Raw genomic sequence first — 27,574 nt, forward strand, 5'->3', positions numbered from 1 at the left:
CCTATTTACACCACTGCCTGTCCCCACTGTGATCAATATCATGCAGGAATAAGACGGCTGACTGAGGATAAAAATTCTATTTGTGACTTGATTCACCACATATTGAATTCTGCTGGACAGTGATAGTGAGGCTCCTACTCTTTCAGTATGTTTTATTACTGAAGCATTAGGCTGAACTGTATGAAAGTGATGTTTTTGTTGGTCAAAATAAGGAAGCTGAACATCATTTTCTTGTTTTCATATGAGTCAAACCAATACCAAAAGAACTTTTTTAAGAGATCGTTTTGTCATGTCCTTTTAGCATGGACTTTGTAACATTAGTCTAAAATTAATCCTAATACTTTGTTGTTGTTCTTATTTCCTGCTGGCTTACTTGTCTTTTTAACTTTTAATGTTGTGGACGTCATGTTTATGGTTTTCCTCTTTGTTTCTTGATTACTTTGCATAATTTATCAAAAAAGACCAAATATGCCTCTTGTATACCGACGACACACAAAACAGAACCCAGATTTCAAGCCTAAATCTTTCTTCAGTAAATTTTTAAGAAAAGAAACACAGTATTGTTGAGCTGAGTGATCTCATGACATAAGCAAAACTGTGTTGGCCAGATGACTGCTGGCATTTTGCTGAGTGGTTTACACAATCTCTGAAATAATAACAATGTGTCCCCTGCAGTTACCATGAGTCCTTTTTTGGTGAATGTGTTTACGGTGAGTCATATAAATCTTCAATCCCTCACACACACCCCGGTGCAAAGAATTTATCAGCAACTTCTAGGAAATTACAAAAGCATGAATGAATCCAAAATGCCAACTTAAAAAAGTACATTCTCAGTTCCAGGTCATTTTTGGTAGAAAATATGAAAAGAAAAAAATTTTTTAATAAAAATGATGGATTCTTTCAATATTTTAGGAGAAAACCCAAAGTCACCTAGTTAACTCTAAAACTCCCAAAATAATTCAGGGCCATGAGAAATACGTTTTTGACAGCTAGATACTTGAAGTAACTCTGCCAGTTTTCTTTCACATTTTCACAAGTTTAAACATCACCGTATAGCACATCTTAAATGATTTAAGTTAAACTTAAAAAAAAAAAACCCAACTATTCTGGTAGATGAAAATGTATCTAATGTTTTGCTACAGACATCCTCTGTCAAACTGGAAAATTCACTTAACCTTTCTTATATTAAATTCTCCAACATTTGTGTTAACTTATTAGCGAAACATGCAATTTAAAGAGTTTGTGTTAATTCAGTCTTACTGATTTCAGCTACTTTCAAGTCCTGGTATACTTAATTATCCAAAACTTAAATTTAATATGAGCAATGTCACTTTTATTGTTATCATTTTATAAAATAAGTTTAAGAAAGCTAATCAATAAATTAATGTAAAAGCTTTTGAATGTGTCAGATTCCCTAGAGATCACCACACTAAGTGAAGTAAGCTGGACAGAGAAAGAAAAATATCATATGATTTGCTTATATGTGGAATCTAAAAAAAAATGGTACAAAATGAACTTATACACAAGACAAAAGTAGATCCACAAACAATAGATAAAAAACTTATGGTTACCAAAGGGGAAAGGCGGGGAGGGATAAATTAGGAGTTTGGGGTTAACATATGTACACTACTATATATAAAATAGATAACCAACAGGACCTACTATATAGCAAAGGGAGATAAACTCAATATTTTGTAATAATCTATAAGGGAGAAGAATCTGAAAAAGAATATACATATTATATATAACTGAATCAGTTTGCTATACATCTGAAGCTAACACAACACTGTAAGTCTACTATACTTCAATTAAAACAAGAAAATGTCAAGATTCTATACAAACATACTAAATAGTAATAATTGCCATTATCAAATGCTTGAGTCCCCCTTTTCTTTTGTTAGCATGAGAATCCACTCTTTCATCTGATCTGGAGTGGGAGATGGGAGTAATAAGTAGAGAATAGAAAAACCTCCTAGTCCCTAAACATGAAAGGGGATGATAGTCAGTAAGGTGGGTAAATATGAATTAAATTCACCATCCCACAGCTGTGCTACTTTCTAGACGAGGTGCTGCCTGGCTTTTTTCTATGAGAGCTGTAACCTGTGAAAAGATGTCATGACCTACACGTGGGCAAGGACTGTCATCTAAATCTCAAGAGAAGAACATGGCTGTTGCACAAGAGTGATTGTAGGAAAGATCTAATTAGCTCCCAAGTGCCTTCAGCCACCCACACCTGCTCAACCCACTACCAGAAGGGTTAGCCTGCCTTGGGCACGCTGCCATTTTAGTACCTGTGTCTCCAACCTGTCATCTTTCCGGGGGCCAGGACCAGGGCACAGAACTTAACAGAGCATCAAAAATTTAGTAGTCAAGGTAAATAATATTTTTAAAAATAAAAATTAATACAAAAAGGATGTTGTGCTGGGCTTGGTCATGTCCAACTCTTTGTGACCCCATGGACTGCAGCCCACCAGGCACCTCTGTCCATGGAGATTCTCCAGGCAAGAATACTGGAGTGGCTTGCCATGCCTTCCTCCAGGGGATCTTCCCAATCCAGGGATCAAACCCAGGTCTCCTGCACTGCAGGGGGATTCTTTACCCTTTGAACCACCACGGAAGCCCAAGAATTCTAGAGTGGGTAGCCTATCTCTTCTCCAGGGGATCTTCCTGACCCAGGAATCAAACTGGGGTCTCCTGCATTGCAGGAGGATTCTTTACCAGCTGAGCTACTGGGGAAGCCCCACAAAAAGAATAAATAATATCAAAACTGCAAATAAAGACATGATCAATACTACTACTTAACTCCTTTTGCTTAAGCTCCAATATGCTTGGCAAGACATTGCTACTAACTATGACTTTACTTAAAATTTTACTGAGCTTTTTTGGTATCTCCTTAAATTGTGCACCTCAGGGAAGTTCTGGCCCTGATGTTCTTTTCTTACTTTGTTGATTTTTTCTGACTAGTTCACACTGTCACTGGCTCCTGACCTATATCACCTCCTGACCATGGTTTCCATCTTCTCTTTCTATAGTCTAACCTCCAAGAGGTGATGGAGTACATTTGGTTCATAACTGAACCTTTAGCAATAGTACCTGGCATACAGTAGCTGCTTTATAAGTGCTCGTTGAATAAACAGAAGAAGAATCTCCTGGAGCCCCATAGCTTTCTGGCATGAGGATGGAAAATGCCTTTGGTTGGATGCCTACCTCAGAGCCTGTTTGGGGGCCATGGATCCCTTTCCAGAATTTTCTTAAACACTAGTAATGGGAAACCAGAAACAATTTATTCTGAGGTTTGAAAAAATCAGAGTTGGTGGACTTAGGTAGATTGAGATGGAATAAAAAAGATGACTGAATTTATTGGGAGAAAAGAGCAATCAAAATAATATCAGGGTGTTTTCAAATTATCTATTTTGCAAAAGATTCAGAAGGGTATGGCAATTTATACTCCTGGAGTTTTATTTGTTTTTTTCTAGTGATGCCTGAAATTTCTTAAGTTTGGGAGTTCAGGTCACTTACCTTCAATGGTACACTGGTCAGGGACTGGAATCTTCTTTATCATCTCTACAGCATATGCTTTCACTTTACTGAAGTTCTCCTTTAAGTGCAAGTAGAGCTTATCACGGTATTCTACAGGACTCTTGGTTGTCTCTGGAATTTCTTCCTGATAGTTTTTTTTAACTGCTTCTGGCAAATTCTCAGATGCTACATGTATAGTACTTTGGTGTGAAACTGAAGAATTTACTAGCTGTGATCCATCCGTGTCTACCTTAAAGAGTGACCTCTCGTGTCCTTGGCCAAGTGGGTCTATTTCTGAAAGAGAGATGCTGGCTGGCGTATCTCTGCTCTTCACAGCTTCCCCATCCTCTGCGCTCAAGGGGTTTGTTAGCACAGCGTGCAAAGCCAAACTCTTTGACCTGCAATACAAACAACGGGAAGGTTGAGGCAGGTAAAGAAGCCGAGCTACTATTCACTGACAAGGAAAAGAAAGAATAATAACACTGAGGCAAAAGTTCCTTCCACTAGATATGTGAAACTGAAAAATTAGTGCTATTAATAGATTTAATAAAACATACACATTGTATAATAAGCCAAATCTTTGTAGATCTAGGCTACTTCCCAAAACAAAGATTTAAAAATCAGTTTCACAGCAAACTGGCTGTGAAATGGTAGAGTTATATATTTATATTCCTTTTTTTTTCTTACCTTTGCTTATGCTTTTTCATCAGAAATCAAGAAAAGCTTTTGCCAGTCATTCTTGATGTTAGCATATTTATATTTAAGAAGTGTCTTTTAAAAATAAGCCATAGATTTGTGATTTTTATTTGTGTTCTCCTTTTAATATAGCAAACTACTTTGGATAATGAAAGCACTGTGGATGAATTTTGCTGTAGGTAAAAGATATTTAAAAACTACTTCATAAAAGTGGGACTGCAAAACTAATAGCACACATGAAGTACATATCCTAAAGATCAGCCAAACAAAATTTATACCTGTTAAATCTAATGCCTTTTCTTTCTTCCTTAGAAACTTGATCCAAACTGTATCTTCTGATAGAGCCAGGGGTGTTGCCCTCAGCATTTATTTTGTCTTCAAAAGCTTGTATTTTAACTTGGAGCTCTTCATGGTCTTCATTTTCATCTACAGTGAGCTTGGTTTCTTCCAGCTTCTCAAGAAATTCGATTTCAGTGCTGGGTTTTCTCCTAAAAGAATGAAAATCATTGCATTAGATGCTTGTCACATATACTTTGGAGCAGTGTTTCTCTCAATTTAACAGCTTCTTATTCAAAACTGAAACCCCTCCTGCTCCATTTTCTAATTTGTCACTTAATAGATATTAATTGAGTAACCACTATGGACATAGGTCTTTGAAATTGCTTCTACAGCATATTCTATCAGAAGTGTAGAAACACTGGTGTTTCTGGCAACTTTATGTTAGAAATAGTTTTTGAAGGATTCAGAGGATGAGAAGCAGGGTTTTTAAAAAAACATTTTTGGCTGCACCATGCAGCATGTGGGATCTTAGTTCCTCCACCAGGGATCAAACCCATGCCCCCTGCTGTGGAAGCAAGGGATCTTAACCAATGAACCACCAAGGAAGTCCCCAAAAGCAGCTTTTATGGTTATCTACCATATTCTTATCTAGCTCTCCAAAGCATGCCTTTCGTATGAAATTCATGCCAGGAATTTTCTAGAAAACATATATGTTGGTCTATTTGTATTGAAATTATTAGAATAAGAACATTTCAGATGGACTGTATAAACTCATGGTTTTGTTAATTTTATGGAAATCAGTGGGACTCTTCCATTTTATGAAGCAAGAAAAATCTTTCTGAATTTTATTGTGTTGGAGGAAAGAGGTTTTTCTACAAATGACATTAATAGTGCCAAATATCTTTTTCAGTAGAATTTATAAAATACTCTGTAGTCATTAAAATTACCTTCTTTAAGGAATAGGCTATCTTTGTTATCCCTCTAAGGGTTAACACAGTGCTGTAGATAGAGTAAGACCCCACAAACAAGCTGCAGAAATAGCTGACTCATGCTCATTGAGATGCTGAATGATTAAAGTAGTATGCATTTGTCTCCCCTTAGGTAGCTAGGTTTAGTCACTAAGGGGTCTCCAACTCTTGTGACCTCATGGACTGTAGCCCCCCAGGCTCCTCTGTCCATTGGGATTTTTCAGGCAAGAATACTTGAATGGGTTGCCATTCCCTTCTCCAGGGTTTCTTCCCAACCCCGGGATTGAACTCAGGTCTCCTGCATTGCAGCAGACTCTTTACTGACTGAGCTCCCAGGGAAGCCCTATTTTTTCTTACCTGCTTTCTAATATTTAGCCAGTCTAGAGCTAATTTAATTTCAATTTAACAAGCACTATCAACCATACAATATGGGGTTAGGATTAATTCTTTTCTTATAAACAAAAGAGTTAATAAACTCTAGAAATCCATTCACCGAGATGGCTTAATAACTCTGTTGGTTATCTGTGTGTATCTACTTGGTTTTCATAAGTATTTTTTCTAGAGGTTGAGGAAAGGGGCCTCAAATTTACAGAAAAATCCTGACTTTTTCAAATGTATGGCTATTTTTCCATAAGAGCCAAAGTAAACCTGGCATTCTTTCTTTTTTTTTTAAATTTTTTAAATTTTATTTTTCATTTATTTTTATTAGTTGGAGGCTAATTACTTTACAATATTGTAGTGGTTTTTGCCATACATTGACATGAATCAGCCATGGATTTACATGTGTTCCCCATCCTGATCCCCGCTTCCGCCTCCCTCTCCATCCCATCCCTCTGGGTCTTCCCAGTGCACCAGCCCTGAGCACTTGTCTCAAGCATCCAACCTGAGCTGGTGATCTATCACCAGGGTGACACTATCACCCTTGATAGTATATTTGTTTCAATGTTATTCTCTGAGAACATCCCACCCTTGCCTTCTCCCACAGAGTCAAAAAGTCTGTTCTGTACATCTGTGTCTCTTTTTCTGTTTTGCATATAGGGTTATCATTACCATCTTTTAAAATTCCATATATATGTGTTAGTATACTGTATTGGTCTTTATCTTTCTGGCTTACTTCACTCTGTATAATGGGCTCCAGTTTCATCCATCTCATTAGAACTGATTCAAATGAATTCTTTTTAATGGCTGAGTAATATTCCATGGTGTATATGTACTACAGCTTCCTTATCCATTCATCTGCTAATGGGCATCTAGGTTGCTTCCATGTCCTGGCTATTATAAACAGTGCTGCAATGAACACAGGGGTGCACGTGTCTCTTTCAGATCTGGTTTCCTCGGTGTGTATGCCCAGGAGTGGCATTATTTCTTAAGTTAGGGTGAGAAAATACAGTTTTGGTTTTCTTAAGGCACTGCTTTTCTAGGGAAAACTAACACAGAGGGGCTGGTGATTATTTATTTTTTTTCCAGTTGCATTCCACCCATTCTTGCGCCATGTCTGCAGTGGGCGAAGGGTTCGATCCAGCAACTTTTCTTGTTGGCCCAGAGAAGGGCTAGGCCTCGAGGGAGGCTTCATAGTTTTGGGTCCTCAGGGGTTGGAATCCCCCTGTTAGTCCAGCCTAGTGAGAGATGCTGATGGTGAAAACTGGGAAGGGGAGTGGATCATCCATTAACAGGACACTGTTTATTGTGTAATAGGGCTTCCCTGACTGCCAGTTGGTAAAGAATCCTGCAATACAGGAGAGCCTGGTTTGATTCCTAGGTTGGGAAGATCTACTTGAGAAGGGATTGGCTACCCATTCCAGTATTCTTGGGTTTCCCTTGTGGCTCAGCTGGTAAAGAATCCTCCCACAATGTGGGAGGGCTGGGTTTGATCCCTGGGTTGGGAAGATACCGTGGAGAAGGGAAAGGCTACCCACTCCAGTACTCTAGCCAGGGTCACAAAGAGTCGGCACAACTGAGCAACTTTCACCTCACTTCACTTATTGTATAATAAGCTACTGCTCAGAAAATTAAATCATTTTTAATATAACTTTTATAGGCTTCCTATGGTTTTGCATACATAATAAAACACTTACTTCAATCTCATGCTTGACTGAAATATACATGAGTTGATTTTAAGAACCAGTTCATGGGGATAAATGCTCATTTTGACCATGTTTCTCTTTCTGACATATACAAGATACTGCCTGCCCACAAGTAAATGGGAGATACTTACATCTTCCAGCCAGAAAGCTCTAAAAGCTAAATTTTTACTCCAATTACAAATAAAACCAAGAAGGTGCTATTATTGGATGGTATTTTTAAAACTGTGATGACTATGAAGGTTAATTTTAAAAGATCCAATGAACCCTCTCAAGATGAGAAATTTGGGGGCAGTATTTATTTTCTGTGTTAGTTAGTCCCTGTATAGTCATCAAACTAAAGTATTTCTCTGGTTCTTGGTTCATAATCACAGTTAAAAAGTGAAAGATATTTTTATTTTTGAACTTTCTTTTAGAAATTTATATAGCTGGGATTATTAAAACTTAAAACATTTTAAGGCACAAAGCATATCCCAATATACAAATATACAAATTGAGCATTAAACAAATTTTTAAATCTCAAAACATACGAGTTGTTAGAAGTATAGTTTCTCAGGGATTCACTAGTATTTTCTTTCTACATAAAGCTCTGAGTTATAAGAGTAGTTACTAGCATTTTCATCCAAAAATTTTTCAAATTTCACATGATTATAGTAAATCTCCTTCAATAATATTATTGGATCAGTTTCTGATTTTTTTTAAATAAAATTTTCTTACTTATGGAGATCTTTTATTTCTTGTCCTCTTCATGTCAAGTTCCTCATCTATAAAATGGAGATAAGTATACTTAACTCACAGGGTTGCTGGGAAGCTGAAATGACGGAACCAGTATGAAGCACGGCTCTTAGCACAAAAGAGGAAGTCAGGTGATGTTAAATTTTATTATTACCATCAATTGCTGTTATTATTATTATGGTGGTTTTTTCTTTCCTTGTCTAGGCATTGTGTTAATGCAGTAAGAAAATACCAGTGACCTAGACACAGACAGATCAATATTCCATATCATGCGAGGGAGGCATTGATGACCCCTGGAGAATGCTATGGCATCAGATTTTAGGAGAGGACAGTCACTCAGCCCCCTTCCCGGCCCCTGTCTCCAATCACCAAGTGGGGGCTGTGAAGCACCATGAGCTGTGTGTCAGAGCTCTGGTATCTGACAACATGTCTTCTTGCACCTTCAGGCTGCCTTACAGCATCCCTCTGAGGGACCTCCAGGCACGAAAGAAGTTATGGGCTATCCTCAGACCTCCACTGACCCAAGGTGAGGTCAGGTGCCTCTGGTTGCAGAGTTGCCAGGTAAAATATAGAGCATTCAGCCAAACATGAATTTCAGATAAACAACAATTTTTCTTAGTATAGGTTACGTCTCTAATGGGACATAGTAAAAAATGTATTGTCCTATATTAAAATGATTATACTTACACTAAAAAATCATTTACCCTTTACCTGAAATTTAACTGGATATCCTGTATTTCTATTTGTTTCATCCGGTGACCCCCATTCCTGGGTAAATCTCTGCTGCTCTGTGGGCTGGGAACTATAATGTTCATCCTTGTTCCCCTATGGCTGGGACAGTGCTTGACACTCACTCACAGGTACCAGAGTGTTTGCAGAATAGATGAACTGAGACCACCCACATCTCTGAAGCCAGCCTGCTCCTTGTAGCCACAAGAAACCTTCTGGAGGTTTACCAGGTGTATATGAAGCCCTGCTTCTCCCCATGACTCTGGTCCATGAGGAGTAGGGGACAGGGTAATGTCATTTGGTAAATATCAGATATGGAGAGAAGCCAGGAGCAAGAGTAGGAGTGAAAAAAAGGGATTTGCAAAGGGCCAAATAAGTAAAGAAGCAACAATAAAATATTTGGGCCAGAAAAGTCTTCTCTAGATATGAGGCTGATGAATGTTGCTGATGAGTAGGCTTCTTACCACAAAGACTCTCTCTTATACACAATCTTCCTTGTTTTTAAGATTTGGAGATTAAAGAGATGGGAATACCAGACTACCTTACCTGCCTCCTGAGAGACCTATATGCAGATCAAGAAGCAACAGTTAGAACCAGACATGGAACAATGGACTGGTTCAAAATTGGGAAAGGAGTACGTCAAGGCTGTATATTGTCACCCTGCTTATTTAACTTCTATGCAGAGTACATCATGATAAATGCTGGGCTGGATGAAGCACAAGCTGGAATCACAATTGCTGGTAGAAATATCAATAACCTCAGATGTGCAGATGATACCACCTTTATGGCAGAAAGTGAAGAGGAAGTAAAGAACCTCTTGATGAAGGTAAAAGAGGAGAGTGGAAAAAACTGGCCTAAAACTCAACATTAAAAAAACTAAGATCATGGCATTTGGTCCCATCACTTCAAGGCAAATAGATGGGGAGAAAATGGGAACAGTGGCAGATTTTATTTTCTTGGGATCCAAAATCACTGCAGATGGTGACTGCAGCCATGAAATTAAAAGACGCTTGCTCCTTGGAAGAAAACCTATGACAAACTTAGACAGCATATTAAAAAGCAAAGACATTATTTTGCCAACAAAGGTTCACCTAATCAAAGCTATGGTTTTTCCAGTAGTCATGTGTGGATGGGAGAGTTGAACCATAAAGAAAACTGAGTGCTGAAGAATTGATACTTTCGAACTGTGGTGTTGAAGACTCTTGAGAATTCCTTGGACAGCAAGGAGATCAAACCAGGCAATCCTAAAGGAAATCAACCCTGAATATTCATTGGAAGGACTGATGCTAAAGCTGAAGCTCCAATACTTGGGCCACTTGATACAAAGAGTTGACTCGTTAGAAAAGACCCTGATTGTAGGAAAGATTGAAGGCAGGAGGAGAAGGGGCCGACAGAGGATGAGATGACTGGATGGCACCAATTACTCAATGGACATGAGTTTGAACAAACTCTGGGAGATGGTGAAGGACAGGGAAGCCTGGCATGCTGCAGTCCATGGGGTCACAAACAGTCCAACATGACTTAGTGACTGAACAAGAACAACATAACACAGGAGTCATGAGATAGGGTGGTAATGAAGAGTCTCCAAGGTAGCCAAAGCCACAAGATGGCCCAGAGAGGACGTTCCATTTCTAGCCATCAATCCACCTGGGTTTGTCACAGAGTTTTGCCAGCAGGGAATTAGGACAAGATTTGGTTCCAACAGTTTGAAAGGTCAGAAAATAGTAGATAGAAGTTTGAGTTTATAATAAACATTCACTGTCCTTTACTTCCCCTCTAGGTTTTTATATTTATTATAAATAAATAGGAGACAACTGTTCAAAAACAGAGATCTTTTAGAGACAGAAACTCTGCATTCCTCTTAGAGCAAAGAAATGCATTACGAATGTGAGAGAATGGGCGGAGAACACAGCCACTGGTTCTGTGTGCATTTATTTGTGGGGGCTGGAGCTGGGGGCCAGGGAGTTGGGCTCATGCAGGGGGATTGTTATTTCTTTTCCATTTGTCACTTTTAACTCCAGAGGTAATTTCAGAGAAATCTTTGTCAGAGTTCTATAATCCCCTAAATATTAACTTGGCTTTAACTCAACACGCCACATTACAAGAGGCTCAGATGATTTCCAGTCTGAGCAGTTTTTGGTGTCTGTTGCCAAGTTAAAGTTTTTAAAAGCAGCTCTAGGGATACCCAGGAGGGGCAGGGAAAGCCTAATTACCTCCCTCTTATGTGAACAAGACTCCCCCTTAGGAATGAATTGGTCCATGGGCAGCTCACTGCTCTCACTAAGCTAGGAGATGAGGCTATAAAGCTGGCAGTGGTGGAGAAATTGGCAGCCTCTTTTCCTGGTGTCTTAAATCAAAGAAAAATATATTAGTTAATGTTTGATGAGCTTGGCTTATGCTTCCATATCCAGGATATGTATTTTGCAGAGTTGAGCTTGTTAGAGAAGTAGGGGAACATAATGCATCAAATCCACATAGGGGTCCTAAATTCTTAGGATGTTATGTTCCCTACTCTTCAGCGATTTCTTGGGTCATCAATCATCATAAGAATGACAGAGATGATCTCCCAGCTCCACAGCACTGTCATCAGTTTGGGGACTGAAGTGAGTAAGGAAGTAAAGTTGCTCAGTCGTGTCTGACTCTTTGCAACCCCACGGACTGTAGCCCACCAGGCTCCTCTGTCCATGGGATTTTCCAGGCAAGAGTACTGGAGTGGGGTGCCATTTCCTTCTCCAGGGGATCTTCCCGATCCAGGGATCAAACCCGGGTCTCCACCATTGCAGACAGACGCTCTACCATCCAAGCCACCAGGGAAGCCCATAAATGAGTAAATGAGTAAAGCCTCTGGAAAAGCTATACTTGAATACTAAGGGAAAGGACAGTGTTGAATCTAAATTCTTGGTACTCTCTTCTGCCTTGGACTGCCTCAGTGGGCAAGAGCAGAGATTAGAAGGTGCTCAGTTACATGGGCACCAGAATGAAGAACTTTGCTGAAACAAAGTGACTCCATGGTTTATTTCATTCAAAACAAGGTTCTTTAGGGGCTTCAACAGAAGGGATGGTGGGGAAATAGACTGAACATGGCCTTCCAGGAAAAAGACAGAGGTTTGTGACTCCAATCTCCTGTTTATTAGTGACAGGCAAATCTCTTTATGTCTTTTCTGTCATCTAAAAATGGGATCAATGTTACTGCATCATTAGATTGCTGAAAGCATTATAGGAGACGAGTTTGACAGTGTAGGCCATATAGAATGGGCATGAATATGTCAAGCAGTAAAACCCTAGGTGGCTATTGCCCAATACAGACCTTTGATACCAAAAGAAGGCAGCTTGTACAGGTAATGCCAAGCCTGGAAGATGAGCTTCTCCTTTTCTAAGCCAGGAAGGACCATACAGTTCTCTCCTACCCCAGCAGCCTCCTAAAGGCTGTGGACTACAGGAGAGCAACGCTCCCTACAGTCTGAGCATACAAAGGCTGGAATATAGAAATGGGTGATTTTAAAAATTCCCTGAACTTCAAGTATGAATTCCGAGCAATTGCAGATATAGAGAAAGAATATTCTGCTAAAAGAACCAAAGTTTAAAAAAGTCCTGATACGAGGAAGTGACCACTCATACAGATGCTCGGTCATTTGCTCACTTTTCATGTAACCAACACGAGAAGGAATGGGACACAGAAAAGGATCAGCAAATAGTGCAGACCCCTGCCTTTGCTGCTCAAGCGATGTTGCTGGACCAGCAGAATCGGCATCTCCTGCGAGGCTCCTGGAGAGGCAGCATCGCAGGCTTCATCCCAGACCTGCTGAATCAGAGTGTGCCCTTAACCCAATCCCCAGGTGTTTCAGCGCATGTTCAAGGTTGAGAAGCACTGGCCCAGGCACTGAAAGAACAGAATCTGAATTAGACCAGGGCAGAGGCACTTTCTCTTAAGCAAAGCTGCCGAGGGTTTCACCAAATCTGCGGTAACATGAAACTTAAAACAATAAGCTGTGTATTGTTTGGAGTTGGAGTGTGGTAAGCTGTATGCAGCTCCCTCACATAGCTTTATCCTCCTCAAGCTTTCCAGGGTCTTTATCGATTCCAAGGTAAATGTACCTTTTCACTTTTTGCCCTGATAGATACTGCTTCAGATGGACCCCGAATTTGTAGTCAAGACTCCCAAGCTTAGAATGGGCAGACCGGGTAAGCAGCAGCCTTACTAGAAGGCTACCAGATCCTTACAAATTGTCAGCTGAATGTGGCGCAAGTTATAAAAGCACTCGGTAAGTTACAAAAGAGTCCAAAAATATAAAATAGTCATGGCATCAGAACACTCTGAATCAAGTGTGAGGGCCGTAGAGACAACACGCTCCTCCTTTTCTAGGCCAACTTGATTTTCTGGGAACATGAGCAGGTAATGGGGGCTGGTGGGGAGGATTAAGGAGAGGGTGTCTGCAACCACTGGGCCTGCAGACGGAAAAGGTAAGACATTGTCATTCCCCATCATTTGATACTGGAAGAGCAGGGCCATGGTTAATTATCCTTTTGATACATCCCCTCATCCTGTCTACCCATTCTACTATTAAGCAGACCCTCCGCCATCTCCATTTCCCAGATGGAGGAGCTAAGGCACAGAGATATCGAGTAGTTTACTGAAGATCAACTAGTAAGGCCAGCATTAAACACAAGCATCTGCCTCCAGAGCTCACCCACTTCACACCCTCTCCCACTCCTCTCAGTAGATGTTTCCTACAGGTTGCCTTGTTTGGGGATTGGTGATAACATCGTAATCAACAAGAATTATTGTATGCTAATATCTCTGAGTAACATCCCGTGGGAACACACCAGACAGAGCTGACATATAATTGCTGAGCAACTCTTTACAGGTGACTGAAAAGTAAATTTTGGTATTCCCTTTAACAAAATGGGGTCGCAAAGAGTTGGACACGACAGAGCAACTTTAAGAAGAAATGGATATATTTGCTATCTACCCACTCCAGAGTTCCTGCCTGGAGAATCGCATGCACAGAGGAACCTGGTGGGCTGTTGTCCACAGGGTCACAAAGAGTTGGACACGACTGAAGAGGCTTAGCACACACGCATGGTAGTGACTGCAGAGTTCAATCATGATGGACACCAAAAAGGAACAAAGGAACGGGGAGTTTGGGGGGAACAAAAACAGCAAATAGTTGGGTCATCAGGGTCAAGTAGAACCTTTACCCTCAGCCGTCACCCTTCCCACAAGGGCTGTGCAGGGTATAGCCCCTCTTGCCACTCCTTCCACAACACAGGCTAAAGCTTTGCTATTCCCTGTCTTGTTTGAAAGAGGAAGCCAAGCCGAAGGAGCTTGATGAAAAGCAATCTTCTCTTTTGTGTGTCTTGTGTTTTGAACACTTCTGTGTTACAGGAAAGGGGCCTGGCCCCCCTGGTGAAAGTGTAATTGCATTGCTCACACTCTTGGCAGTGTCTGCACCTGGGTCTCCCCCCCTCCCCACCCCCCCCCAACCCCCATCTTTGTCCAAACTGGCAGAGCCAGCCCTCCTGGGGCCTCACGCTCCCTGGGCCTGCTTCATTGGCCCCAGAACTGATAATGCTGTCTCCCACCTACCTCTCTTGCTGATAAACGAATTCCTGAAATACCTTTACAGACCTTCACATCATCATAAATGCTGCTTTAAGGAAGGACAAATGGTGGAAATAAATGAACAGCAGATGGAACATAAATGGTCCCACATGTCAAATTTAACTTCTTCAGTAAGAAGAGAGGCAAAAAACCAAAGTCCTTCCTTCCCTATGCGCGGAGGAATAACAAGAACCACAGCTACTGCCACAAATGGTTGTTCCGATTTTCTTTTTAAACAAGTGACCACCATAGACCTCCTGAGATTGAAAACATCTACATGTTTTTTATGAAAACTCTGGTCCCCTTGGTGGGGTGAAATTGCATTCAGCTTTTCCTAAGCAGGGGGCAACACTGACCAGAACATCACATGTTTTTAATTATGGTCCTGAACCTCCTTATGTACATTTTTCAAGCCAACAGTCACTCTGAAAAAATCAATTTCTCTTTGTATAAACATGGCTGACCTAAAAAAGTGGGAGTTCTTATAAGCACTTTTAAGACTCTATTTTCCAAAAACCTTAATTTATCTACTTGAAAACATAATTGTAATATATAGGGGAACTATATGTAACTTTGTTCTATATTTTCCAAGTCTACTGTAAATATGCCATCATACTATGATAATTTAAAAAAGAAAAAAAAAGGACATTGGTTAAATTTACAACAAAAAGTGACTAGTTTTGTAAATTACTGTACATTTATACAATGGGACACTATGAAATCATTAAACTAATGCTTGTGAAGAACACATATTTTTTAAAGACTCTGTTCTCCTTACATAGGGCATGTGAAGTCGCTCAGTTGTGTCCGACTCTTTGCGACCCCGTGGACTGTAGCCTACCAGGTTCTTCTGTCCATGGGATTTTCCAGGCAATAGTACTGGAGTGGATTGCCATTTCCTTCTCTAATACACAGGGCATAGGCTCTGATTATTAGCTTTCTCAAGTTTGAGGGAGACTGGAAGTGCTCACGGAAAGACACCAAACACTTCAGGGCCGTGCTGCATGTGTGAAGGATTGAGAGGCAACGTGAGCTTTCGTAGGTCAACAGAGAGAAGGTGACTATTGGCATGGGTAGGCATGGAAGACTTTCTGGGTAATGGGTATTAAACTGGAGTCCTGGAGAAAAGCAGCCTTTGGTGGAAGAGCAGCACAAAGAAGGCATTCTAGACGGTTAGTAGGGTATCATCTTGGAGACCAACAGGCAGGTCACTGTTGATATTCCTTTACAATTCCTTTATTAATGAAGTACTGTGAACACTGTAGACCTTGTCCACGCTAAAATTTGACACACAGTGAGTTAGACAAAGGAAGAAATGAAAGAAAACTCTATGAGCTAATGGCTGGGCATTTATACAACTGCCCCTCCAAGAACTACCACAAATCTAGAGGCGAGTAGGGATTGGGTAGAGAATTTTTCTTTGTTGCCCATCCACAGGGTTTCTTCCAATACCCTTTAGTATGAAGCCTTTGTAATCCTAGTATATATTTAAAGACTTTGTTGTTGTGAAGATATAACAATATAACAGTGAAAGCTCCCAGCACTGAACCTATCACATGGGAGGAGCTGGTAAAACCTTGATCAGACTTGGAAATGCAGACTTCTCTGAAAGCTGGAGAGAAGAACCTGGCAACCTGCTCTCTGCAGTTTCGGCTGTGGACTTGGTAAAGAGCCACCACCCCTGAACTCTCAGGCTGGGCCTTCAGGGATAGTGGATCACACTAGAGTAGGGTTCTGATGAGACTCACAGATGTCAAGATGGAAACTCTGGAATGACAGGTTGCAAAGGGTCTCACAGTTGGAAAAGTGTCTCTGCAGGCCATATTGCTTGGCTACACATTCCAGACATACATTGACTCAAATTCCCTGTTCTCCTCTGCCATCTATTTCTTTGATGTTCAGTGCATGAAATTCAGGATAAACCAAAACTCTGGGGTGACTCCAAGGAGGGCAGATATCCTGGAGTCGTTCTCTTGTGAACATAATCTCCTTAATTCTCTCTTCCCTCCATCCTCTGCCACATACTGCTGCTTCATGTCCTTCCCCCGACTGTGTCACTGCTTTCCATTTTCAGGTTTCCCCTGCTACCTGAAAGAAGAGTGTTCCTATGAAAACTTTTCTAAACTGAAATGGCTATAGGGCAAAGAAGCAATTACTTTTTAAAATAAAAGCAAAAATTCTCTTTGGGTTTCTTTTTGTTAGTGAAAACAAATAAAATTGGAGCTCCATAACCCTCTTTCCACATCCTCAGATTCAACCAGCTATAGAATGAAGTTTGAATTTTGATCTGCAGTTAATTGAAATTAACAATGTGCAACTAGTCTATAACGGGCCAACAGATCTACCCCATTTTATAAGAGGGGCTTGAGGGCTTTTGGTATCCTGGATCCTAGAATCAAGATGACTGTACTAATGTAGCTCTTTCCTCAAAGTAAAGAAGCCTAAAGTTAACATTTGAAAAGTGAGGGATACTTATATCCTGAAATCATATTTCAGTTCAGTTCAGATGCTCAGTCATGTCTGATTCTTTGTGACCCCATGGACTGAAGCACACCAGGCTTCCCCGTTTATCACCAACTCCTGGACTTTGCTCACACTCATGTCCATTGAGTCAGTGATGCCATCCAATCATCTCATCCTCTGCCACCCCTTCTCCTTCTGCCTGCAATCTTTCCCAGCATCAGGGTCTTTTCTAATAAGTCAGCTCTTCACATCAGGCAGCCAAAATATTGGAGCTTCAGCATCAGTCCTTCCAAAGAATATTCAGGATTGATTTCCTTTAAGATTGACTGGTTTGATTTCCTTGCTGTCCAAGGGACTCTCAAGAGTCTTCTCCAACACCACAGTTCAAAAGCATCAATTCTTCCGTGCTCAACTTTCTTTATGGTCCAACTCTCACATCCATATATGACTACTGGAAAAACCATAGCTTTGACTCTACAGATCTTTGTTGGCAAGGTTATGTTGCTGCTTTTTAATATGCTGTCTAGGTTTGTCATAGTTTTCTTCCAAAGAGTAAGTGTCTTTTAATTTCATGGCTTCAGTCACCATCTGCAGTGATTTTGGAGCCCAGAAAAATAAAGTCTGTCACTGTTTCCATTGTTTTCTCATCTATTTGCTGTGAAGTGATGGGACCGGATGCAATGATCTTTGTTTTTTGAATGTTGAGTTTTAAGCCAACTTTGTCACTCTCCTTTTTCACTTTCATCAAGAGGTTCTTTAGTTCTTCTTCCCTTTCTGCCTTAAGGATGTTATCATCTGCATATCTGAGGTTATTGATAATTCTCCCGGCAATCTTGGTTCTAGCTTGTGCTTCATCCAGCCCTGCATTTCGCATGATGTACTCTGCATATAAGTTTTTTTTTTCTGCATATAAGTTAAATAAGCAGGGTGATGATATACAGCCTTAATGTACTCCTTTCCCAATTTTGAACTAGTCCATTGTTGTATGTCCGGTTCTAACTGTTGCTTCTTGAACTGCACATAGGTTTCTCAGGAGGCAGGTCAGGTGGTCTGGTATTGTCTCCTTCTGAATTTTCCACAGTTTGTTGTGACCCACATGGTCAAAGGCTTTAGCGTAGCCAATGAAGCAGAAGTAGGTGTTTTTTTGGAATTCCCTTGCTTTTATTATGATCCAACAGATGTTGGTAATTTAATCTCTGGTTCCTCTGCCTTTACTAAACCCAGCTTGAACAACTGGAAGTTCTCAGTTCAAGTACCGTTGAAACCTAGCTTGGAGAATTTTGAGCATTACTTTGCTAGCGTGTAAGATGAGTGCAATTGTGTGGTAGTTTGAACATTGTTTGGCATTGCCTTTCTTTGGAGTTGGAATGAAAACTGACCTTTTCCAGTCCTGTGGCCACTGCTGAGTTTTCCACATTTGCTGGCATATTGAGTGCAACACTTTCACAGCATCATCTTTTATGACTTGAAATAGCTCAGCTGGAATTCCATCACTTCTATTAGCTTTGCTTGAAGTGATGCTTCCTAAGGCCCACTTGACTTTGGACTCCTGGATGTCTGGCTCTAGGTGAGTGATCACACCATTGTGGTTATCTGGGTCATTAATGTTTTTTTTTTTTGTACAGTTCTTCTGTGTATTCTTGCCACCTCTTTTTAATATCTTCTGCTTCTATTAGGTCCATACCCTTTCTGTCCTTTATTATGTCCATCTTTGCATAAAATATTCCCTTGGTATCTCTAATTCTCTTGAAGAGATCTCTAGTTTTTCCCATTCTATTGTTTTCCTCTATTTCCTTGCATTGATCACTGAGAAAGGCTTTCTTATCTCTCCTTGTTATTCTTTGGAACTCTGCATTCAGATAGGTATATCTTTTCTTTTCTCTTTTACCTTTCACTTCTCTTCTTTTCTCAGCAATTTGTAAGGCCTCCTCAGACAACCATTTTGCCTTTTCGCATTTCTTCTTCTTGGGGATAGTTTTGATCACTGCCTCCTGTACAGTGTTATGAACCTCTGTCCATAGTTCTTCAGGCACTCTGTCTATCAGGTCTAACCCCTTGAATCTATCAAATTCACTGTATAATCATAAGGGGTTTGATTTAGGTCTGGCTACTGGTCTGGTTGCTTTCCCTACTTTCTTCAATTCATGTCTGAATTTTGCAATAAGAAGTTCACGATCTGAGCTACAGTCAGCTCCTGGTCCTGATTTTGCTGACTGTGTAGAGCTTCTCCATCTTCAGCTGTAAATAATACAATAACTCTGACTTCAGTATTGACCATCTGGTGATGTCCATGTGTAGAGTCATCTCTTGTGTTATTGGAAGAAGGAGTTTGCTATGACCAGTGCCTTCTCTTGGCAAAACTCTGTTAGGCTTTGACTTGCTTCATTCTGTACTCCAAGGCCAAACTTGCCTCTTACTCCAGGTGTTTCTTGACTCTCTGCTTTTGCATTCCAGTCCCCTATGATGAAAGGGCCATCTTTGTGTGCTGCTAGTTCTAGAAGGTCTTGTAGGTCTTCATAGAACCATTCCACCTCAGCTTCTTTGGTGTTAGTGGTTGGGGCATAGACTTGTGTTACTGTGATATTGAATGGTTTGCCTTGGAAATGAACAGAAGTCATTCTGTTTTTTGAGACTGTACCCAAGTACTGCATTTTGGACTCTTGTTGACTATGAGGGCTACTCCATTTCCTATAAGGGATTCTTGTCCACAGTCATAGATATACTGGTTATCTGAAATAAAACTGCCCATTCAGGTCCATTTTAGTTCACTCTTGACATCTCCTGTTTGACCACTTTCAGTTTACCTTGATTCATGGACCTAACATTCCAGGTTCTTATGCAATATTGCTCTTTATAGAATTGGACTTTATTTCCATCACAGTCACATCCACAACTGGGTGTCGTTTTTGCTTTGGCTCATCCTCTTCATTCTTTCTGAAGCTATTCTCCACTCTTCTCCAGTAGAATATTGAGCACCTACTGACCTGGGGAGTTCAACTTTCAGTGTCCTATCTTTTGCCTTTTCATACTGTTCATGGGGTTCTCAAGGCAAGAATACTGAAGTGGTTTGCCATTCCTTTCTCCAGTAGACCACGTTGTTACACCTAATTTTACCTTTGTGCTTCTGCGTTGGCTCAGAGGGTAAGGAATCTGCCTACAATTTAGGACACCTGGGTTCAATCTCTGGGTCGGGAAGATCCCCTGGAGAAGGAAATGGGTATCCACTCTAGTATTCTTACCTGGATAAGTCCATGGACAGAGGAGCCTGCAGGCACCTTTGCTACACTTTGCCTTTCACTTCACCTGCCGCCTGATTCTTAAAAAACAAGAAAAAAACACAGTCTCACCACTACTCTCACCATCACCATCAAAACAACCAAAGAACATACCACACGTTCAACCAAGCCAGAGGTTAACACGTTGAGTTAAAACTTTTCTTAAAAGTAACTGTCTCCCCCATGTCTTTGGCTAGTTGGCAAGACGGATGTGAGGGAATGGTGATCCCATGCCTGGGGCTTTGGGCTGAGTCAGATGTCCTCTGTCCTTTCTCTCTGCTTTCCCCTTGTGCCTTCTTCCTGGCCCTCCCTTCTCCCTAGCTTTTCTCATTTCTCCTATTTACCTCCCCACACAATTTCTAGCCCTTAAAGCTTCCACCCCTGGTTGGGGCCTGAGTCTAACCTCCTACTAAGACCACCTGTGACTAACTGTCCCCAGTTCTGATGGTGTCCGATCCGAGCAGCCTCCCTGGCGCCACATGCACTTAGCAAAGGCATCTTCTCGTCCAAGGATCGCTGACTGCTCAGACAGCACAGTTGCCAGGAGCCACCCTCTCCTTCTCCAGCTTCCCCTGGGTCTTGGCAAGCAAACAGTTAGTGGCCACCCAGCAGGCTACTTAGGGCTCGTACCATTTTGAAAGGTAAAGACCTTTTTTCCTGTCTTGACACCCTCTCCTTTATTTTTTAAAATCTTTTAAATTAATTCTTCTTGGAGTATGGTTGATTTACAATGTTGTGTTAGTTTCAGGTATACTGTAAAGTGCATCAGTTATATATATATCCACCCTTCTATAGTTTCTTTTCCCATATAGGTCAATATAGAGTATTGAATAGAGTTCTCTGTGCTACACAGCAGGTTCTTACTAGTTATTTATTTTTATATATGCATATGTGCTAAGTCACTTCAGTTATGTCCGACTCTTTGCAAGTCCTGTAGCCTGCCAGGCTCCTCTGTCCATGGAATTCTCCAGGCAAGAACACTAGAGTGGGTTGCCATGCCCATTTCCAGGGGATCTTTCCAGCCAAGAGATCAAACCCACATCTCTTACGTCTCCTGGATTGGCAGGCAAGTTCTTTCCCAATGGTGCCACGTGGGAAGCCCCATTTTTATATGTAGTAGTGTGAATATGTCAATCTCAAACTCCCAATTTATCCCTCCCCACTTCCCCTTTAGCAACCATGGGAAAAATATGGAGTGCTTCACAAATTTGCATATCATCCTTGAGCAGGGGCCATACTAATCTTCTCTGTATTGTTCCAACTTTAGTGTATGTGCTGCTGAAGCGAGCACCACCCTCTCTTTTTTAATCCACAATTGCTGTCATCTTTCTTTTACTTCTCCAGAATTAAATTCAAAATCTACATGTTTTGCTTGGCTATCCTGTTATTTAGCCCTGTTGGTTTATTAGTTAGATAAACACATTCATCCTGAAACACAGGAATAAGAAAAGTGCAAGTGTGCTTACCTGGTGTATCAAATAAAACTCACCCAATTAATTCAGTCATTTGCATAAAGGAGGCTCCTGTCTCCTCCAGTTGTTCAGTCTCTCTAAGATGCTAATTGTTTTTCTTTTGATAGTCTTATAATTTTGGCCTGAAGTCTAAAATCTGGCCTGCTGGGCTATGTGTCAGATTTGTAAATTAGATGACATCTGTTTTGAATTTTAACCATCTTTAATTTTCTTTCAAGCTCTCTCTTCCCTTATTCATTTCCCCTTCAGTTGTAAGGGTCAGACTTTGCTAGATGCTTTAGACAAAAGTGTGGATCTCTCTGCTTTGTGGGGCACAGATTAAAATTACTGACGCTAAATGGTCACAATGAAGGCTATTCAGAGAAGAGATGTTGGGAGAGGAGCCTTGGCAACCATCCCAGAGAGGATGAGCAGCTAATACAAAAAGGGGGCAGTCCACACCAGTCTTTTTGAGGTTCCCACCAAATACTTATAATTGATCAGAAGGAGAGTTATGGAGAGGGTTGAAATGGATGAAGTACTCTGAATTGAGGGAGAGGCCAAGGTGGCGATGGTGGTGGCAGTATTCGAAGAGCATGGTGACCTTTTATCTCTTAACATTTTTTTCTCTTTTTTCCATAGAAAAATAATAAAGGGGGGAAAACGAATTTTTCTAATGCAGATCCATATTTGGACAGTGAGACCCACTTTTTTTCTCCTATCTACATATCTCTTAAATTCTTTACATGAGGAAGTTGTCTATTGCTAATTGGATTGGGCCTACTTTATCAAGAACCATTTTTCCTGTTGGAATGCCTTAATGTAACACCCTGTATAACAAGTTTTTCCTTTGTACAAACACTTTTCACACATAAAATCTCACAGAGAGTCAATTGGCCTCTTGTAACTTTGCATGTGTAGAGGCAAGAAAGAATGGACAGACTGTTGGCCAGAATACATGTCTGAGCTTTTACATCTGATGCACATGCCAGTCACCTTTGGAAGAAACGAGCAGGCTAGCTGTGCAGAGAATGTAAAGTGGCTCCCCCAAACCCCAGCTGTAGAAGCTCTAAACTGAATTCTGAAACCACACCATGAAAATTAACTAACAGTGGCTCTGCTTACACACAGATGACAAATCATCCCTTCGTGATGCTGGCTTTGGGTTTCTTGGATGTTGCCATGTGTAGGCTGTTGCTAGGTGTAAATGCTGTTTTTAAAATGGAATATGTAGATAGCAGTGGTTTTCAACTGGGGGTGATTTCTGTCTCTAAGCGGACATTTAGCAATGTCTGGAGACTTTCTTGGTTAGTACAACTGAGTGGGAGGTTTGCCACTAGCCTCTGGTGCAGAGAGGCCAGGGAAGTGGTAAGTATTTCTAGAGTGCACAGGATAGCTCCACAACTAAGAATTAACCAAATGTCACTTATACCAAAATTAGAAATCCTGGTGTTATAGGCATCTATACTAGATGTGAAACCACAGGCAACAATAGATTTTAATATGCTAAATCAAAAGTATGGTGTTGAGAGAAAAGGGCACGAGCTACCTGTCTTCCTTGAATGGACAGCTATTGTTGAGATGACCATCTTGGCCAGAAAATATTCTCTGTGTGGAATGGGCAAAGAGGTGCTTCATATGGGCTCCCCTCCTGCTCCGTCTTTGCTTGGTTATCAGCTTTTCCATGTGCGTGTGGTCACTCACGTTAGACATCTCTGGGTTTTCATTCACTCTTCCCCCCTTCTCCTCAGCCCACCTCTCACCAGTAATTGACTCTTTCTAATTCCAAGCTGTCTCACCATGGAGGGAGCTGACTGCTAAGACTCCAAGAGGAGCATTCTGGTCACCCTCTCTCTTGCCAGCCAAATCCATTCAGGGCTCCACCGTGTCAGCCACTTCCTCACCCATCTAGTAGTCCTTTCGTGCAGAAATGTTGAAAGCCCACTATCTGCTAATTACCGTGTTGGAAGCAGTGTCCATTCTCTGGGTAAAAATCTTTCCATGTCACCGTGTTGCTTACAGAACGAACTTCTTGCTTCTCTGTGAATGTGCCTCTGACCTAACTTTTCAGTTTACTCTCCTGCCCTCCACTGATGTATTCACTCCAGTCACATTGAGCCAATTGCTTTGCCTCATTCTGGGTCACACACTTTTAAGCTCTTTTATCTTTGCACGTGAGGAGTGTCCTCTGTATTTGGAGTGCCCTTTCAACCCTTATTTGGGGAACTTTCATTAATCCTGTGCAACATGATCTGGTACCTATGCAGATGCCTGGCTCATGGAAGCTACTCAACAAATATGGAATGAATTTAAATTTCATCTTCTTTGTGAAACATTCTTCATCTCCCTGGCTGTATGTCTCTCTTGCGCCATAGCCTGCTATACCCACTTCCACTAACCCCTCACACACACTGACTGTGAACCTTTGAGGAATGATGTCTCTCGTCTTAGGTCTTGTTCTGTGTCTCTTGGGAACTTCAGGCTCTGTGCCATGCTGGACATAAAGTGGATCCTTGTGACTAAATCTTCACTATTTTGTGAGGTTGGCTTCTGTGTTTCTGGAATGCTATTTCAGACTGAAAATGATATGCATCATTTGTTAACCCCCCCCAAACTCACAATATCTGATGCTAGTCTTAAATGTGTCCTGCCCCTTCTCCAGAACTGAAAACCTTCCAATGCATAGGATCTGAAATTTTAGCCCATCTTTTATCATTTAGTTACTGTGTAACTTTGGGAAGAGATTTAACCAGTCTCTGAGCCTTTGTTTCTTTCTCTATAAAATAGGAATAATGATAATTGCCCTTCTCAACTTATAGAGTGATCATGAGGATCAGATGAGATGATGAATTTGAACGTATTTTGTAACTCCTGTGGTCATAAAACTTTCCAAGTGTCCCTCTATTCAAAATGTGACAAATATAATAAAACACCTCTCTCAATCTGGCATGGTCTAGACTTCTTGAAAGGACCGGATTTATCATATCCACTCTCTTCCTTCAACCCCAGGCATCCTATTTTATGCCCATCCATACCACTGGCAGATCACTCACTACAATCATCAGTAATTTTTAAATTGCCAGTACCTGTGGACACTTTTCTGACCTTCCTTCATGTGACCTGAAGTCCAGTCTGCCTCTGCCTGAGATGTTCTCTGCACTGGGGCCAGAGCAACCTTCCTGAAACATGGATTCTGATCATATCCTAATATGTAAAACTCCTACCATGACTCCTCACAGCCTCCAGGATAAAATTTAAACTCCTTAAGAAGGTCTGTCATGTCCTGCACCATCTGGTCCTTGCCTATTACTCCATCAGTATTACCTAACATTGATGCTAGCCAGACAGAATGGCTTCTGTTCTCAGAAAGTATTGTGCTCTTCCACATACTGCCCCAAAGCCAGCTTGGTGTAATCTGGTCATCTTTCAAGACTTGGTTCCATATGTCACCTCATCTGGGAAGCATTCCCTGATTTCAGCTTCCCATTCTTCTCCATTCCATGCAGAAGTAGGTACCCCAATCTGTGTTCCCCAAACTCCTTGACACAATCATAACTGGCATAATCTTCCCACTATACTATAATTACCCACTTATTATTTACCTACTCTCTGGACAATGAGCTCTTTGGATAAAAGAATATGTTTTACCTCTCTATATGTCTAGCCGTTGGCAGAATTCCTGGCATACAGTAAGTAAATGATTTAAATGTTTGTTGAATAAATAAACAAATTCTATAAACATTATTATTTGTACTACATTCTTATTTCTTTACTGTATTTTCTGCACTTTAAAAAATTGTTTTGGTTACATTCTGGTTTTTACAGATTTAGAAAAATTCTGGCAAGTGTCATAATTTATTCAGAAGTTACTCTATGTTGAGATAATGAGTTTGGCTTTCTTTGGGAACTTTGATGCCTACAAAAGAAAGCATAGCCTTTGGTGCTATGCCTCCATGGGTTCGCAGCAGATCCTAAGGTCCCCAGGAACTCCTGCTCACCTGTCATTTCTGGCCTTGGTGGTTTCCAGTTGTCGGGTAAGGAGCGTGGAAATGGCAGTGAAGCTGTTGCTCATGCGGAAGATGTCTCTGCTCTGCGGGCCCAGGATGGAGGAGAAGGTGTCCGTGATGCTCTTGATCTCCAGCAGGAGAATATGATGAAATGAGTGCTCCATGCTGGCCAGCTGACTCACCAGGAATGGCAGGCAGCTCCTGGCTCTCTCCTGCAAGAACAATGGAGAACGCATACAATTGCTGGTTGGGATGAAAATGGGTGCAGCCACTAAGGAAAACAATATGGCTGTTCCTCCAAAAATAGAACTACCCTATGATCCACTAATCCCATTTGTGGGAATCTATATGAAGGAAACAAAATCATTATCTCAAAGAGATACCTGCACAGCCATGTTCCAGAAGCATCACTTGCAACAGCCAAGACAGGGAAGCAACCTGAGTGTCCACTGACAGATGAATGGGTGAAGACAACATGGCACACAAGCATGGAATGAAGAATTATTCAGCCACGAAAAAGAAGGAAATCCCACCATCTGTGACAACATAGAGGAATCTGGAGGGCATTATGCCCAGTGAAACAAGTCAGACAGAGAAAAGACAATTACTTACTGATATCTCTTATATGCAGAATCTTAAAAAAAAAAAAAGTCAAACTCATAGAAACAAAAGACCAGAAAAGTGGTTGCCAAGGGCTAGTGGGTGGGGGAAATAAGTAAAAGTTGGTAAGCAGTACAAACTTCAGTTATAAGATGAATAGGGGTTTGAGAGGCTAATGCATATCATGGTGACCACAGTCGCTAACATGGTATCATGGAACTGAAGTCTGCTAAAATATATGGGATAATGGATGGGCTAGTTAAACTGATGAGAGGAATCCTTTGATATATGTATATGTATATCAAATCATCGTGCTGTACACTTTAAATATCTTATAATTTTACTTGTTAATCATACCTTAATAAAACTGGCAGGGGGTGAGAGGGAGTGGAGAATAATGAAGAACTAAGGCCTTGGAAGGAAAGTTATGACCAACCTAGATAGCGTGTTAAAAAGCAGAGACATTACTTTGTCAACAAAGGTCCATCTGGTCAAGGCCATGGTTTTTCCAGTGGCCATGTATGGATGTGAGAGTTGGACTGTAAAGAAAGCTGAGCACCAAAGAATTGATGCTTTTGAACTGTGGTGTTGGAGAAGACTCTTGAGAGTCCCCTGGACTGCAAGGAGATCCAACCAGTCCAACCTAAAGGAGATCAGTCCTGGGTGTTCATTGGAAGGACTGAGGCTGAAGCTGAAACTCTAATACTTTGGCCACCTTATGCGAAGAGTTGACTCATTAGAAAAGAGCCTGATGCTGGGAGAGATTGGGGGCAGGAGGAGAAGGGGATGACAGAGGATGAGATGGTTGGATGGCATCACCGACTCGATGGGCATGAGTTTGGGTAAACTCCGGGAGTTGGTGATAGACAGGGAGGCCTAGCGTGCTGTGATTCATGGGGTCACAAAGAGTCAGACATGACTGAGCGACTGAACTGAACTGAACTGAAGGCCTGTATTTTAAAAGAAAGTCAGAGTCCCATGACCTGCAGATGACAGTTCTATGGGGAGTATACATACAGAGCTAGCTGAAGCTAACAATGTTTCATTTATGATGCCTCTGATTGGCTTCTTTGAGGTTTTAGTTTTTTCCTGATTCTCAGGACAATTTTTAAAAATTTTCCTGTCACTCCCTTATTAAGAATAGGTAGTCTCATGAACCTATCTTGCCA

General features: G+C 41.0%; 1 protein-coding gene and 1 non-coding gene across 7 annotated transcripts in view; both read right to left on the reverse strand.

Moving 5' to 3' along the window:
• The window catches only part of VEPH1 (ventricular zone expressed PH domain containing 1), a 320,038-nt gene that overhangs the window by 156,838 nt on the left and 135,626 nt on the right, over positions 1-27,574 (reverse strand). For 5 of the 6 annotated variants that reach the window (XM_043874509.1, XM_043874507.1, XM_043874506.1 and 2 more), the window contains exons 7-9: positions 25,797-26,017; positions 4,494-4,703; positions 3,520-3,917 (exon numbers count right to left, since the gene is read on the reverse strand). In XM_043874509.1, the coding sequence (XP_043730444.1) occupies positions 3,520-3,917; positions 4,494-4,703; positions 25,797-26,017 (829 nt within the window). Of the gene's footprint in view, positions 1-3,519; positions 3,918-4,493; positions 4,704-8,260; positions 8,308-25,796; positions 26,018-27,574 lie in introns of those variants that run through there. The other variant, XM_043874511.1, reaches the window with a different exon arrangement.
• LOC122676203 lies at positions 21,532-21,638 on the reverse strand. The gene has a single exon (XR_006335487.1). It is a non-coding gene; the product is annotated as a U6 spliceosomal RNA (small nuclear RNA).

The sequence above is a fragment of the Cervus elaphus genome, chromosome 19, assembly GCF_910594005.1.
Source record: "Cervus elaphus chromosome 19, mCerEla1.1, whole genome shotgun sequence".
Lineage (NCBI taxonomy): Eukaryota > Metazoa > Chordata > Mammalia > Artiodactyla > Cervidae > Cervus > Cervus elaphus.